This window comes from Aotus nancymaae, unplaced genomic scaffold (genome assembly GCF_030222135.1).
Source record: "Aotus nancymaae isolate 86718 unplaced genomic scaffold, 86718_ANA_hifiasm-v0.15.2.pri h1tg000029l, whole genome shotgun sequence".
Classification (NCBI taxonomy): domain Eukaryota; kingdom Metazoa; phylum Chordata; class Mammalia; order Primates; family Aotidae; genus Aotus; species Aotus nancymaae.
In genome coordinates, this window is record NW_026988442.1 from 52,622,686 (window position 1) to 52,640,292 (window position 17,607).

A 17,607-nucleotide genomic window follows, 5' to 3' on the forward strand; every position below is an offset into this window, starting at 1 on the left:
TAAAGCACCTCTTCACCTTGCTCACCCTCCAACTGTTTGCATAACCTCATTCTTTACAGACACGGGACAAGACTTTGGGACCTGTCAAAAGGTGGGACTCGGAGAAATGTAACACAAACAGTGCTGAAAACATCCCTCCCTACCCCCGCTCACTGTGGAAGAGCTCTAATCCTTCCAGGAGCCCAAACCTAGGGGCTCCACAAACCAGGGCTGTGACAACCTCTTTGGGGCTCTGTGGTTCCTGGTGTCTCCAAGCTTCTGGGTGCCACCATGTTGCTTGGTGCCCACAGTAGAAGCTGCCTGTGGTACTCCTGGTTCACCCACAGCCTCACAGGGTGCCAGCGCCCAGAGCTGCCCATCTCACTGCACCCAGCATGCCTGGCTGTAGGCAGTGGCCAGATCTTGAGCTCACTTGCTCACACACCCCTTGCCCAATCCGTGTCTGGCTCACCCTTGGCAGGCATGGGATCTGCGCCAACAGCATGACTCAAGCAAAGCCTGCCAGGCCAAGTAGGCAGAATAAGCCCAGCAGGCCTGAGCAAAACTCGGACAAAGGCACCACCAGCCAGAGGCTTCCAGCTAGAAAAGTAACACTCCAAGGATCCTGTGACAGCTGTACCATTTTACAATCCCATTGACAATGTATGAAGGTTCCAATTTCTCCACCACTCACCAACACTTGTGATTGTCCATCTTTTTGTTTTGTGTTTTGTTTTGTTTTGAGACAGGTCTCAGCTCTGTTGCCCAGGCTGGAGTGCAGTGATGCAATCATAGGTGACTGTGGCCTTGATTTCCTGGGCCCAAGCAATCCTTCCACCTCAGCCTCCAGAGTAGCTGAGACTACAGGCATGGGCCACCATGAACAGCTAATTTTTAAATTATTTATTTGTAGAGACTGGGCCTCACTATGTTGCACAGGCTGGTCTCAAATTCTTGGGTTCAAGCAATCCTCCCAGATTGGCCTCCCAAAATTGGCCTCCCTGGGATTATAGGCATGAGTCACTGCAACAAGACTGTCCATCTTTTTTATTTTAGCTATGCTAGTGGGTGTCAAGTATCTCATTGTAGTTCTGACTTGTATTTCCCTAATGACTAACTTTTTTCATGTGCTCATCAGCCATTAATGTATCTTTGGAAAAAATGTTTATTAAAGTCCTTTGCCCATGTGAAATTGGGTTATCTTTTATTGCTGAGAGGTAAGAATTCTTCATATATTCTGGATATAAGTACCAGTACCCAGTAAGATATATGCTTTGCAAATATTTTCACTCATTCTACAGATTGTCTTTTACTCTCTTGGTATCAATGCATACAAACTTTTTTACTCAAAAAAGTGTGTTTTTATAAAAACCAATTAATCTTTTTTTTTTTTTTTTTTTTGGCATTTCTTGCCTCCCAATTATCAGTACTCATATGCAACTAGACGGAAGTAATTAAATTTACACTGGAGTTTCACAGAGTTTTCTTTTTCATTAATTTTCCAGTCTCTACCCAGATTTGGCTCCCAGAGTAAATACTTTTCATCAGTGATTCCAATTCAAAAGGCCATCTGTGATACGGTGAATTCTATGGTATGTGAATTATAATGCAAAAAATAAGGAGAGAGGTGGAAGGCTATCTAGCCCAACCAAAGGAGCTAAAATACTATACTTTATGTCTGAGAAATCATCAATAAGACAGTTTGGAGACTTAATAACTATAGATGCTCTGTATACAATGGAAAGAAAATAACTTTATATAACTAGCAGGCATTCAATTTTCATTTTATTTCTATATACCTTCATAACAGTTATTCATACCACCTTTTCAACAAGAGGTTTACTAGAACTATAGTCAATGAAATTTACTATTACTATTGTATAAATCAACATATGCTTTCAGAAAATTATTTCTAAGGTTTAAATATATTTTCCCGGCCGGGCGCGGTGGCTCACGCCTATAATCCCAGCACTTTGGGAGGCCGAGGCGGGTGGATCACAAGGTCAAGAGATCGAGACCATCCTGGTCAACATGGTGAAACCCCGTCTCTACTAAAAATACAAAAAATTAGCTGGGCACGGTGGCGCGTGCCTGTAATCCCAGCTACTCAGGAGGCTGAGGCAGGAGAATTGCCTGAACCCAGGAGGCGGAGGTTGCGGTGAGCCGAGATCGCGCCATTGCACTCCAGCCTGGGTAACAAGAGCGAAACTCCGTCTCAAAAAAAAAAAATATATATATATATATATATATATATTTTCCCAACACAAATGCCTTGAAAACAATCCAATAAAATAAAATCTTAATTAAAAAAATTTGCAAATCATGTCTCCAACAAGGAACTTGTATCTAGAATATGTAAAGAACACTTACAACTCAGTAATAAGACAACTATATTTTAAAATGAGCAAAGGAGCTATTATAAATAGGCATTTTTTAAAAATGTACAGTAAATGGCCAATTAGCACATGAAAAGATGTCCAACATCATTAGTCATCAAGGAAATCCAAATCAAAACCAAAATGAGATACATACCACTTCATACCCATTAGGATGGCTAGAATCAGAAAGTAAGACAGGTGTTGGTGAGGATGTGGAGAGACTGGAATCTTCATATACACAAATGGGAATGTAAAATGATCTAGCCAGTTTGAAAACAGTATGGCAGTTCCATAAATGATTGAACACAGAGGTTACACATGACTCAGCAATTCCATTCCTTTCTTTTATGAGATAGGGTCTCATTCTACAGCCCCAGCAGTAGTGAAGTGGTGCCAATATAGCTTACTGAAGTCTCAACCTTCTGAGCTTAACGGATCCTCCCACCTCAGCCTCCCAAAAAGTTAGGATTACACGTATGTACCACAATAGCAGGCTAGTTTTAAAACTTTTTTTGTAGAGATGGTGTATCACTATGTTGCCTTGGCTGGTCTTGAACTCCTGGCCTCAAATACTGCTGCCATCTTGGTCTCCCAAAGTGATGGGTTTCCAGGCATAAGCCACCATGCCCAGCTCTATTCTTAGTACATATCAAACACAAGTGAAAACACAAATCCACACAGACACTTGCATATGAATGTCTATAGCAGCAGTATTCATAATAGCCAGAAGGTAGAAACAACCCAAACGTTCATCAGAAAATGAATGGATAAACAAAATATGGCATATCCATACAATGAAATAGTATTCTGCTACAAAAAATAAATAAAGTACTAATATATGCTACAACATAGATGAACACTGGAAATATGCTAAGTCAAAGAAGCTACTAACAAAAGCACATGTTTTGACTCATGTATCTGAAAATCCAAAATAGGGAAATCTACAGATATAAAGTAGATTAATGGTTGTTTTGCACTGGTAGGGGAAGAGGGACTAGAGGAATAGTATAGTGATAACCATAATGATTGTACAGCTCTGTGAATATACTAAAGACTATTTGGGCAAATTCTATGGTATGTGAAATTATAACTTAATAAAGCCATTTCTTAAAAAAGAACTTTAAAGACACCTGCAAATTTACATCAAGGTTATCTACTGGCAAATGATTAATCATTAAAAATCATGTAATACACAGGAACAGAAGCAAACCCAGAATGATATTCTTTTCCTGGGCTCCTTATTTCCATGAGTTAATGCCTTGACTGTGAAGTAAATAAATCCTGCTTTGAAAAATTTCCAGACCAAAATCACCTTAACCATGAGCAACAACCTAAGACTTTCAGCTCTTCCTTGTTTTAAATATTCATGTGGTGGAGAGTACCCATCTCCACACCGATGTAGAAGAAACCCCTATCACTCCACTGTACACTTTCAGACCAAATTGACAAGCTTTGTGTTTCCTCTGAGGAATGGTAAATCTTTTACTTTTTGAGACAGGGTCTTATTCTGTCACCCAGGCTGGAGTGCAATTGCATGATCAAGGGTCACTGCAACCTCAAGCTCCTGGGCTCAATCTTCTTGCCTCAGCCTCCTGAGTAGCTGGGACTAGACGTGCACTACTATGCCTGGCTTTTTTTTTTTTTTTTTTTTAGTTTTTTTTGTAGAGAAGGGTCCAACTATGTTACCCAGGCTGGTCTCAAACTCCTGGCCTCAAGTGATCCTCCCAGCTTGGTCTCCCAAAGGGCTGAGATTACAGGAATGAGCCACCATGCCTGGCCTCTTTTCTTACATGCAATACCCATTATAGAGCTAGCTGTGTTTTCCTGTGATTTTCTTGATACCCAAAATAAGAGTTCAAGTTTAACTTAAAAATGCTTCAGGGTTTATGTAATGCCTATCAATGTTACAATCCTGACCCATTTTCTGTATTTTATTTATTACTCTCAGTATTCTATTTGTATTTTTCCTTATCCTATTTTAAATTGTTTTCATTTTCTTGTTTAATTGTATATGCATCGATAAATTTATTTCCTTGAAAGCTACACTTGTATAAGGTAGAGTTTTTAAAAATTAATGACCACTGGTTCTCTACTATGCAAAATATGCAATGGTACTGATCTCTACAGCAGTTATCTACCAACTAAAAAAAAGGTATCAATAACTTTAAAAAGTCTTTTAAAATTATTTCACATTAAAAGTAATCAACCTCTCAAAAAAGCAAAATAATCAGAACGAACACTAAACAGATTAGTGTTTCCTTAAAGTTACAGAAAAACATACCCACATAAAAAATTACATACTCACGAATAACACAAGTTTTTACTTTTAACAATACAAATTATAGAAATTAAATTTTTTTAAAAAAAATGTTCATTCTGCTTACTGTTACTAAAGAAGATGATCATAGTTTTCAATCATTCAAATTGTAATAAAAATTTAAAGATGGGATAACAGAAATAACAGCAAGATTAATAAACAGATGAAGCCCAGCTTACAAATGGCTGAGAACCAAAAGATATTCAGGAAATTAACTGTTTGGAACTTAGAATCTACATTTTCCCAAAGAAACAATGCTATCCAGAGTCTTGGGATTCTTAAGCTCAAGTATATTGCATAATAATCATAACTGAGAGCAACCACTTATATTTCTAAATTTCAGAACCTTATCGATGAATTGACACAAATATCTGTCTTAACTAAAAACAGAGAAGTAAAAAAATGTTCTGTAAAATGTCAAGCACTATGTAAGGTATTCCCACACTATTAAGTCATAACATAACTGAAATTGTTATGTTATGGACTTCAGAAGCTTCAGATTTACCAAGTGCCTGACATAATGGAAATTTTATGTCTCTGAGAGTTGTGAGTAGCTTCAGCAATTTTTTTTTTAATGTTCCCTCTGGCCAGGTGTGGTAGCTCACACCTGTAGTCCCAGCACTTTGGGAGGCTGAGGCAGGAAGACTGCTTGAGCTCTTAAGTTTGAGACTAGCCTGGGCAATATAGTGAGACCTCACATGTACAAAAAATTTAAAAATCCATGCAGTGTGGTGTGCACACCTGTATTCTCAAGCTACTCAGGAGACTGAGGTGGGAAGACTGCTTGAACCCAGGAGGTGGAGGCTTCAATGAGCTGAGATCATGCCATCACACTCCAACCTGGGTGACAGTGTGAGACCCTGTCTCAAAAACTAAAAAATTTTAAAATGCTCCCTTTGACACTGAGTAATCTTAATAATGCTAAATAAAACTAAACATATTATACCTAGTTTAATATTTGGATAACATCATACTATCCCCTAAAGATATTATCTACTTAAACCAATGTAAAGCCAGGAAATAATAATGGTAACAGTAAAAGTTAACAATTATAAATGCTGGGCACGGTGGCTCACGCCTGTAATCCTAGCATTTTGGAAGGCCAAGATGGGTGGATCACCTGAGGTCAGGAGTTCCAGAACAATTATAAATAATTATAATTGGTAACACCTGAACCCCTATACTATGTTCTAGGCACATGTATTCTTTCTTTCTTAACAATAAGATGAACAGCAGTGGCTGTATGAAGAAACCACTATCATTATCACTATTTTACAAAAGAAAAAACAGATAAATAAAATACTGGCCAGGCATGATGGCTCACATCTGTAATTCTATCACTTTGGAAGGCTGAGGTGGGAGAATTGCTGGAGGCCAGGAGTTTGAATCCAGCCTGGGCAACACAGCAAGACCTCATCTCTAAAAAAAAAAGTAAAACATTTTGTTCAAGAACACAAAAGTTTCAATTTCTAAATCAAAACTAAAAAAGCAAAAGAGGCTAAAAATAGTTGATTTATGGTTGAAATCACTCCCATATCATTATAAAGAAAAAAAAAAGTTTAAAAAACTGATTGTGGCCAGGCGCAGTGGCTCATGCCTGTAATCCCAGCACTTTGGGAGGCCAAGGTGGGTGGATCATGAGGTCAGGAGTTTGAGACCAGCCTGGCCAAGATGGTGAAACCTGTCTCTACCAAAAATAACAAAAATTAGCTGCGCATGGTGGTCAGCACCTATAATGCCAGGCACTCAGGAGGCTGAGGCAGGAGAATCGCTTGAACCCGGGAGGTGGAGGTTGCAGTGAGTTGAGACTGTGCGACTGCACTCCAGCCTGGGCAACAGAGTGAGTCTCCATCTCAAACAAAACAAAACAAAAAAAAACAAATAAAACTGACTGTATGCGATTTAAAGCAACTAAAAAACATTAAGAAAAATCCCTAAAATTTATAGAAATAATTTATCTTAAGAATCAATAAAGATTTAAAAATTCTATTTGGTTTTTGGATGTCTGCAAGATATTTTTGTATTTTACTTTGGTATTTAAATAAAATTTTGGAACAGAATGAAAACAACACTAATATGTTACTACAACCACCATTTAGGTGGGGTCATTTTGAAGTCATTGAAATGACATTTAAAAATTTTTTTTTTTGACCATTACAAAAGTTTATTTAACAAAAAGTCTAATATGAAAATGTGCATGACCTAATTTTTACATCATAGTAAAATAGGCCCTATGGAGAGAGGACATGGGTTTCTCCGCTGAACAGCCATTATTTATACTCGCTCCAAGGCTTCTAACATGATGATACTATTTCCTCGTATTACCACCATTCCAATATTGTTCTGTTGTCTGCTAGTTGCCATCTCCACACATTCATCTATCACAAGATTCATAAAGGGATCAAATCCCTGCAATATTCCTTGGACATGTCTGCCACCATTTAATTTCAATGATAACCTCTTGTCCATAAATTTTTTCAACTCGGGAGGGTGAGCTTTACTCATGATGGCTACTCCGCAGGCACACAGAGTAAATTTTTTTTTTAATGCTGCTATTTGTTTAACATAGTAAGAAATGGAGTTTTTGAATAATCTACAACATTAACAAGTTAGAAAAACAGTTTGAAAATAGTCATATCTTAAGGAGAATGTCAATAAATTTACTAAATATATTCAAGATTTTAACACCTACACTATTATAATAATTATTGTAACAAATATAAAAAACAAATGCAGCAGTAGCTAACATGTATATAGTGTTTATCATATGCCAGGCAGTATAAACATACAGCATTAAGCCATGTAACTGTAACAACTGGATAAGGTGATACTAAGACAAAAAGATGTCGACTGGGTGCGGTGGCTCACACACCTGTATTCCTAGTACTTTGGGAAGGTGGGCAGACTGGTTGAGCCCAGGAGTATGAGACCTGTCTGGGCAATACGGTGAAACCCCATCTCTTCACAAAAACACAAAAATCAGGTGGGCATCGTGATATGTGCCTGCAGTTCCAACTATTGGTGGAGAGGCTGAGATGAGAGGATCACTTGAGCCTGGGCGGTCCAGGCTGCAGTGAGCTGTGATTGCACCACTCACTGCAGTCTGGATAACAGAGTGAGATCCTGTCTCAAACAAACAAACAAACAAACCAAAAACAGTAACAGAAAAAGAGGTCAATAGCTAGTAAGTGATGAAACAGGACTCCTCCTCTCTAGGCAGTATAGTCTGGCTTCAAAGTTTGTGTTCCTCATTAATAAGCTATACATATATTTAGAATTAGACAAAAACGAGTAGACAAAATTTTACGAAGATAAGGGAAAACATAATTCTGTGCCCTTTATATGTCACCACGACATTTCTACAGAAAGCAAAATATATGATTCTACACCTCTAGGAAGCATAAACTTGTCTAGCAACAGAAAAAGTACGGTATCAACTGACGTTTAAAATGAGACCAGGTTCCATTGAGCTGGAGTTTAAAATAAAATAGAGACCAGGTAAACAGTTCATATAAAGTCAATTAAGAAGCGGGTAGCAGATATGGGCATTTTAGTTTCTGTTTGTTTGTTTTTTAACTTCAGTCTTGCTCTGAATGCTTTACAGAATGCTTACTACTGTGTATGAAAATTTTTGAGACTATGTCATATATCAGATCACAAATATACAAATACTTAACACAAACAAATTTTCAAAGGATGCTTTTGGAGTACCTCAAAATCAGACTTTTGCAAATCAAACATTAATTATAATGTTCAGCCAAAAATGTAAGGAGCTTAAATTTGTTACAATGATAAGCCATTTCAAAAGCCAAAGAACTAGTCAGGCATGGGGGTTGTATGCCTATAATCTTAGTTACTAAGGAGACTGAGGTGAAAGGGTCATTTGAGCCAGAGTTTGAGACCAGCCTGGGCAACATAGCAAGACTCTGTTTCAAACAAAACAAAACAAAACAAAACAAAAAGCTTGTGGTCCTAAGGAAAACTAGCTACATAAGTGTAGATGGACACATCAATACAAACTCATTACTCACCATAAAAATAAAATTTAAAAATTCATGTAAAAAATTTTTAGCACTTTCATAAGATAACCTGTTAATTTAAAAATCACTCAAAGCAAAACATTTACAAGTTGTATTCTCAAAGAAAAACACTTAACATTTGTTATTCCATGCTGCTTTGTGCATATGCAGAGAAAAGTCAGATGAATAAGCACGCTCTTCGAGGAAAAGGATACAGTTTTTGTTCCTCTGACAAAGCCAGTCACATTGACTGACATGCTTCAATTTATACTTAAATTGATACTTACGTTTTTATGGGTAAAGTTTTCCAAGTCTTTGGAAAGCATTTTTTTTTTTTTTGAGACAGTGTCTCACTTTGTCATCCAGGCTGGAGTACAGTCTCATGATCTCGGCTCACTGCTACTTCCACCTCTTGGGTTCAAGCAATCCTCCCACCTCAGTCTCCCAAGTAGGTGGGATTACAAGCATGTGCCACCATGCCCAGCTATTTTTTTGTATTTTTAGTAGAGATGGGACTTCGCCATGTTGGCCAGGCTGGTCTCGAACTCCTGACCTCAAGTGACCCGCCTGTATCAGCCTCCCAAGGTGCTAGGATTACAGGTGTGAACCACCATGCCCAGCCCTAAAGTATGTTTTTTTATGAGGTTACAATCTGCTATCTATCATTCCAAAGTTCAGAAAGTTTGAAAAATGTTATCCATTTTGCTACAGATATATTGGTTTTGATTAGAGGATGTCTCAGATCCAGGTACTACATTTTTAAAATACCCCAAGAGTGGTCCTAGGGATTTTAAAAAAGGCTGTTTACATATATTCCAAATGAAAATGTTACCTGATATTCAGAATCCAATCTAAATGAAGAGTCTCTTGAGTGACAGGTATCATTTAAACTACTTCCTCTGCTTCCAGACATCATCCTAGCACTTAAGGAGCTGGAGGGTTGAACAGAAATTCTTCTTGGAATCCTTGAAGGTTTAGACTCCATTCTTAAAGATTTTTCTGTGAAATGCAAATTTTCATTAATTGCCTTTGGGAAAACATGAAAGCCTTTAATGCTTAATCCTCCTTAATCATCAGCTCAAATAAAAAATTAACCATGCAAATTAACCATATCTGAAAGGTAAATTGTGAAACGATCACCACCTCTCTTCCGCAAAGCAGTTCATCAAAGGTTTCCTACCATCCATAAAAGGAAGCAAACAAACATGGTAAAAGTGGCATGAAGAATTCTGAGGTCTGCTTTTTCCAAAATCTGGGCTCTTTCCCTTACTTAATTTTGTATATTACATATTCTATATGAATTTGTCCTTGACTCTCTTGGTATTCTCTATTTTTAGGGTTCAATGCTCATACCTGTTATACTATTTGCATACCTCTCACAAACCTTTGTATGTGCCTGGAAAGTCTATACATTCCCCACACAATTCTTGGTCATCAGTTTAAACACAAGTAGCTTTCTTCTCTGTATGTTTCCACTTCGTACATACCTTTCATGCTACTTTGCACTGTAATTTGTTTACCTTTCTATTTCCCTGTCTCAACAGTGAATTTCTAGTATTTAAAGTATTTAAAAATACTAGAATTTAAAGTATTTAAAAATCACTGCCTGGGGTATAACAGGTACTCAATAAACACAAGTTAAAACGAAAAAATGATGAACTTTTTATTTACCACTCATAGGACCTCTTAATTATAACAAAAATAATAGCAATAGCCGATATTTATTAAGTATTATATGGCGAGATCTGGGAATAAGGATCTTCTGATTATCTGTTAGTTCACTGAATCTCCAGACCAACCCTGTGAGACAGGTACTATATTATCTCCACTTTACAAATAAGAAAAAGGCACTGAGAGATTAAGTAATTTGCACATGATCACAGAGCTAATAAAGTATTTCTCAAAATGTTTTCAAAGATTGTTTATGGTACTACTGGAAAGTGACATTTTAAGTGAAAAGGTCAATCTACAAAACTACACACGCAGTATGATTCTAACTACGCAAATAAAATGAGTAAAACTTTTCAGGAAAAAAAAAAACCCAAAATGTTAAATTTATTTTGTGGAATTGAGTGCTTTCCACTTTAAAGTTTAATAATTTCCAAGTTTTCTTCACTAAACATTTCCAAACCCACAACAATTACCTATGACTATATATAAATGGAGTCATACACTATTGTGTCCAGCTTCACTTGCTCAACATTATATTTGTGAGATTCATCAGTGTTGTTGCATGCAGTTTTAAGTTCCCTCTAATTTCTGTACATAGCATTCCACTATATGAATGCACACAACTTATTTTCCCATTCTACCATGAATGTACACTAGACTGTTTCCATTTATTTGGAGGCTATAATAAACAGTGCTGCTATAAGGACATTACTATTATAAACTTAAAAGCTTTTAAAATTTTCTAAGGCAAAGACTTACAAAGCCTCTGACTGTATCTAAGTGGAATCGTACAGTATTTGTCTGTGATTGTCTTATTTTACTTACACTAATGTCCTCAAAGTTCATCTATACCATATGCCAGAATTTCCTTCCTTTTTATGGCTGAATAATATTGCATTGCATGTATAGTCATGCATCACTCAAGAATGGGAATATATTCTAAGCAATGCATCTTTAGGTGATTTTGTCATTATGTGAACATCAGCAGTGTATATATACAAGCCTAGATGGTACAGTCTAATACGTGGACTATATGGTATAACCTATTGTTTCTAGGCAGCATACCTATTCAGCATGTTACTGTACTGAATACTGTAGACAACTGTAACACAATGGTAAGTATTTGTATACCTAAACATAGAAAAGATACATCAGGGCTGGGTGCGGTGGCTCATGCCTATAATCCCAGCACTTTGGAAGGTCGAGGCAGGTGGATCACGAGGTCAAGAGCTTGAGACCATCCTGGTCAACATGGTGAAACGCCGTCTCTATTAAAAATACAAAAAATTAGCTGGGCATGGTGGTGCGTGCTTGTAATCCCAGCTACTTGGGAGGTTGAGGCAGGAGAATTGCCTGAACCCAGGAGGCGGAGGTTGCGGTGAGCCGAGATCGCGCCATTGCACTCCAGCCTGGGTAACAAGAGAGAAACTCCGTCTCAAAAAAAAAAAAAAAAAAAAGAAAAGATACATCAAAAATAAAGAATTAAGAGTAGTCAAATCATAGAGAAAGAAGATTGGTGGTTGGCGGGAGATGGGGAGGTATTATTTAATGAGCATGAAATTTTGGTTTTACAAGATGAAGAGTTACGGGCATAGATGATAGTGATATCTGCACAACATTATGAATGTATCCAGTAATACTGAATTGTACACAAACATGGTTAAGATGGTAAAATTTATTATGTTCTCAGCATTTTACCTGACATGCGCCCTCCCCAACTTGTTGTTATTTTACATAACAACAAGTTGTGGGGGGGTGCATGTAGTTGGAAAGCAAGTTGTTGAATTAAAACCTGTATCTGGAGCAACAAAACCTCAGATTCTTCTCCAGTTCCATTCCTCTAAAGATAGGCTATTTATACTCTGGAAAATAAAGATTTCCTAGGTAACACTCTTGTGTCCCTCCCCCCGCATCTCCCACACACAATGTACAATCATCTCTGCAGGAGTTTAGGCATGGGTCAGTAAAAGGAATAAAAGAAAATTTATATACGCAATAATATTGAGACTCAAAGACTCTTTCGAGGTCCTGTTTCTACAATGCTGTCAAGAGACTAAGGGCTTCTACTCTTGGATCACCAAGATTTCTGAATGACATTTGAAATGTTTCCACTTCAAAAGCTAGCCTTCCACTAGACCATTCTATCCTACAGCAAAAGCTGCTAGTCACCTAGAGTTTCTAATCAGGACTTTTAGTGCTTCCCTCTAACTGACAACATCAAGAACCAACACGTAATCAAGGAAGGTCTCCAATATGAAAGAAGGACCAAAATCAACAACAACAACAACACTTTTAAGATGGTGTAGGGAGAGGAAAATTTGGGGGAAAGGGGCTTATTTCTATCCTCACAGGGATCAAATAATTCATCCATAAAATAAGAACAGCATGTGTGAGAATACAAAGAGAGCATAATGAAGAGCTTATGGAAATTCAAAATGCCATATATTTGTTAAAATAAGATACACTGAAATAAATTCAACGTAAGGACTGGGAGTAAGTTGCAGAAACCTCCTGGAAAGCAGAACCAAAAGAAATAGCAAATATAACATGAAAATAACTATCCAGAGAGTTATCATTTGACTGTGGTTACGGGAAAAGGAAATACAGAGAAAACTACCAAATAAATAAACTTTTCTAGAAATGAAGAACACAAATCTCAAAATTCAAAGGGCTCAAAACTACATAAGGGGATCAAAGAAAAAAAGACCAACACTAAGCAAAATATATCATCTTGAAACTGCAGAAAACCAGAAGTAACAGGAAGATCCTACTAGAGTGGAAAAAATGGGTCACATCCAAAGAGAACGTACTCAGAATGGCTTAACAGCAACAAAAGTCTTAAGACAATGAAATAATGCTTATAATACTGAGAAAAATGTTTAGCCTTGAATTTCAATCTAGCAAGTACATTTGAAGTGAAGAACAGAACATGTTTTTACACATGCAAAGTCTCAACAAAACCAAATGACCAAAAACACAACTAGAGGAAGCTAAATGAAGAGCATGTCCTAGAAAAATGGGAGTGTGAGGCAGGAAACAAGGTAAGAAACCCAAGAAGCAATGATAAAGGGGAAGTTAAGGAGGATGGTATAGAGAAAGCAAACAGTTCAGACTGGAGCAGGACCTCAGGTGGCAGGAGTTCTAAGAAAAAAAAAGATCACATGGAAACTTATCTTACTGGCACGTGGCAGAGATGGTGGTACAACTGGAAAAAACAATGTGTATACAGAACAAAAGGCAATTTTAAAAATTAATTTTTTAACCTGGAAAAACTTAGCTTTTCATGAAAGGAGGCATGATTGTATTAGGTGAGCTCTTTAATATTTACATAGGCATAATAATGTAAATATACACTACTGAATCAATTTGTGAGATGGAAGTGAGCAGTGGAAATAAGAATGGTAGAAAACAATGAAAAATCATGAAATAACAGTATAAGCACACTGTTTAGAAAAATGAAAGTATCTAAGTCCTAAAACAAACAGCTAAATAGTAGAGAGGCACTGCCTTTCCAAAATGGAACTAGAGATGGGGCAAAGGGTAAGAAAAAGGACTGTTCTTTTCCTTAGAAGCAGGATGACCATATTTCCCCATTTGCCCAAAACAGTCCCAGTTTATGTGCTGAAAAATTCTAATTTATGCTCATTACCCCAGAAAAATTATTAATACTGCCTACACTCTTTCTTAAAAGTGGCCTCATTTAGATGATAAAGCATATGGTCACTTAACTTATAAATATTTTCTACCATCAGCTTTGTACAAACTATGTATGTATTTGATAAATCCATACAAAATCTTTCATTAAAAAGAGGTAAATTCTGAACTGGAAATTTTTAAAGGCATTCATTAGGAGAAAGAATATTAATGGTTAAACACTGACAATGCAAAAGTCCATGAACAATTTAACAAGTAGCAGATGTGGTATTTTATCAAGATGGCTATGAAAACACTAAAGAGACTGTTATTTGCAATCTGAGGATTTTTGGGAGACAAAATGCTTTTTAAAAGACATGCATCAATATTAAGTTCTATGACAACAACAATGCTTCTGAATAATACCCATTGTAGTTTATTCTGACTACATTTATACCCAGTTCTTACTTGCAAAACTAACCTAACCTAGTAGGAAATCTGCTTAAAACAAATCACTTGGGGGAAGGCAAAGAGGCAGAGTCCTCTGAGAGAGATAATTTGATATTGTATGAAACTATTTTTGGCAACTCCTCTACATAAATTGATTGAATCTGACAATGTAGGTGTTCATGAAAACTTACATAATTTGGTTGCATAAGTTGTAGGTCAAAAGCACAAAATACAGTGAAAACCAAAACTGTGCAGTCCTTGAGAAACTTCTATCAAATCACAAGGTTCTATGAGGCATCTTTTCAAGTTCATTCATTCATTTAACCAAGTTTTTTGGATACTCGTGCACTAAGCACATTAATTAATACTCAACAAGGAAATGAGGTAGGGGTCAACATTAAACATTCTGAGGTGGTGCCTGTAAAGAAATTGTAGTCTAATAGGGAACAAACTACACAATCACATAATTTAAATAGTTCTAGTGCTACAAAGGAAAAGGTACAGCCTGGGCGTAATGGCTCACAACTGTAATCTCGCACTTTGGGAGGTTGAGGTGGATCAGATGAGGCCAGGAGTTCAAGACCAGCCTGGCCAACATGGTGAAACCCTGTCTCTACTAAAAATACAAAAATTAGCCAGGTGTGGTGGCATGTCTGTGATCCCAGCTACTCAGGAGGCTGAGGCACAAGAATCACTTGAACCCAGGAGGTGGAGGTTGCAGTGAGCTAAGACTGCGCCACTGCACAATAGCTGGGCAACAGAGAAAGACTCTCTCAAAAACAACAACAAAAAGAAAGAAAGAAAGAAAAAGGTATAAGCAAAAACAACAGAGGAGTAGAAAGAGACATCTGAAGCTTAATGTTTTAAACCAAGACTTAGTGCAAAAAGAGTTCACATGTACAATCTTTCCTCAATGATCAATGAAATGGTCTTTTCTTTTCCTTCCGTCACTATATCACACTTTTTAAAATTCAGATTTTATTTCACAGCTGGACAGTTAGGCTATCTTCCTGTTTGGTGATAAGAAACCTATCACCAGGGCTGATTTCATAGGTGTGGGCTCTGAGCTTCAATAAAAGTTTTGCAACTGATATCCTGAAATTCTATCTTTGAACTTGAGTTTTATAAATGTCAGATAGGACAGTGGAGCATGCCTCACTGAAATCCCAGTCATGAGAGATCCACTAGAATTTTATGCTCATGTTCCTCATCAACGAGTCTATTACTGAGGAAGGGGAGGCACTGACAAGAGGCTACACTTTCCATTCTCCAAAACTGGTATTGAGTGCGAAGGGAATTTAATTAGCTACAAAGCCACAAAAAAATCCTATCAGTATTTGAGATTTTTCACTTATTGAACTTTTTGACTTCTGAAATGAAGTTTCTGGATGAAGATTCTCTGAAGCTGATATGTAGCTGGCTACTTTACCTAAAAAGACATAGTTTTACTCTGTTAAGTATGCCCTCACCTTAAGACATTTTAATAATGGCTGACATAAGCAATAAGTAGAAAACCTACATTCATACCAATTCAACAATTTATGTAGTCTGTCTATCTTACAAACCTGTGGGCTTGCTTTAGCTACTAAAAAAATTAACTGCTTTTTAAATAGGTAATTTCATTCCTCTGGTTATCCTAAGAAACTCTGAAGAGCTCCAGGATATAAACAAGGTAAGGAATCTTAACAGGCTACCTCCTCACAATAAGCTAGACTCCAAAGGACCACAACCTGAGATTAGGAATTAAGCTATTACACCGGGGTTGGTGGCTCACAGCTGTAATCCCAACACTTTGGGAGGCCGAGGCAGGTAAATCACCATGTCAGGGGTTTGAGACCAGTCTGGCTAACATAGCAAAACCCCGTCTCTACTAAAAATACAAAAAACATGGTAGGGTGTGGCGGCTCACGCCTATAATCCCAGCTATTCGGGAGGCTGAGGCCGGAAAACTGCTTGAACCTGGGAGACAGAGGTTGCAGTGAGACAAGATTGTGCCACTGCACTCCAGCCTGGGCAACAGAGCAAGACTCCGCCTCAGGTGAAAAAAAAAAAAGTCAAGCTATTAATAGAAGTAAATCAGTTCTTGTACAGATTTGTAGCCCAGGTTAATGCTGCCAGCTTGGTAAATGGAAACTTAAATCCTGAATTTGGTTTAAGGTGGTCCCAACTTAGTAATCCACTAGGAACATGGCAGAAGCCAACATAAATCTTGCTGGAGGAAAATGCCTTCACGCTAACTTTCAAATTATTTCTACAAGTAATTTTTCAAGCATAATGAACAGGGGATAAGTATACAGTGAAATAAGATACCACAAACAAGGTCTTTGAGACACAAGATGAGAGAAAAAAACCTAGAAGCAAAAACATCAAATCAAGCATTTTGGGCAGATTAAATAAACAGAAGCTTGAAAAATACAGGCAAGGAACAGGAAACGGCAAAAAGAGCACTTTTAAACAAATACACCATAACCATAATATTAACAACACCATGAGGATGAGACACCCAAAATCAAAGACATTATATAAGATAATTGGTCTAGACTCTTCAGAAATCCTCCATGGCCGGGCACGGTGACTCACGCCTATAATTTGGGAGGCCAAAGCGGGCGGATCACAAGGTCAAGAGTTCAAGATCAGCCTGGCCAAAATGGTGAACCTGCATCACTACTAAGAATATAAAAATCGGCTGGGTGTGGTGGCGTGTGCTTGTAATCCCAGCAACTCAGGAGGGTGAGGCAGGAGAATAGCTTGAACCTGGGAGGCAGAGGTTGCGGTGAGTCGAAATCATGCTACTGCACTCAAGTGACAGAGCAAAACAAGAGAGGGGAGGAGAGGGGAGGGGGAACTCCTCCAGCATTCTTGGCCTCATACTAAGTACTAGGCAGTGGCAGTCCACTACTGGGGAATACTCTGAAGGTAAATAAAGCAATAAAGTTCATACCTATCTCAACTACAGACAAAACAAACTCAATCTATCATACTAATGCCCTGACAGAAGTAGAATATGCCCATATCAATGCATAAATATTACCTATCTCAGTCTCTAATCTGTTAACATTTAGTCAAAACTTGTATGAGGTACAAAAATGCAATGAAAACAAAATCAACCCATTACCAAGAGATAAAATGGCAAAACCAGACAAAGAGATGGTCCCAATGT

General features: G+C 37.5%; 2 protein-coding genes across 8 annotated transcripts in view; both read right to left on the reverse strand.

The window, feature by feature from the left end:
- The window catches only part of MARCHF7 (membrane associated ring-CH-type finger 7), a 56,025-nt gene that overhangs the window by 30,456 nt on the left and 7,962 nt on the right, over window positions 1-17,607 (reverse strand). For all 7 annotated transcript variants that reach the window (XR_010344596.1, XR_010344595.1, XR_001107883.3 and 4 more), the window contains exon 2: window positions 9,526-9,692. Coding sequence is in view for 4 of the 7 variants with exons in the window: in XM_012454850.3 (XP_012310273.1) it covers window positions 9,526-9,678 (153 nt within the window). In the remaining 3 variants the exon portion in view is untranslated. The remainder of the gene's footprint in view (window positions 1-9,525; window positions 9,693-17,607) is intronic.
- LOC135276990 (small nuclear ribonucleoprotein G-like) lies at window positions 4,177-9,518 on the reverse strand. The gene has a single exon (XM_064382694.1). The coding sequence runs from the start codon at window positions 7,177-7,179 to the stop codon at window positions 6,949-6,951; it is 231 nt and encodes a 76-aa protein (XP_064238764.1). The 5' UTR covers window positions 7,180-9,518; the 3' UTR covers window positions 4,177-6,948.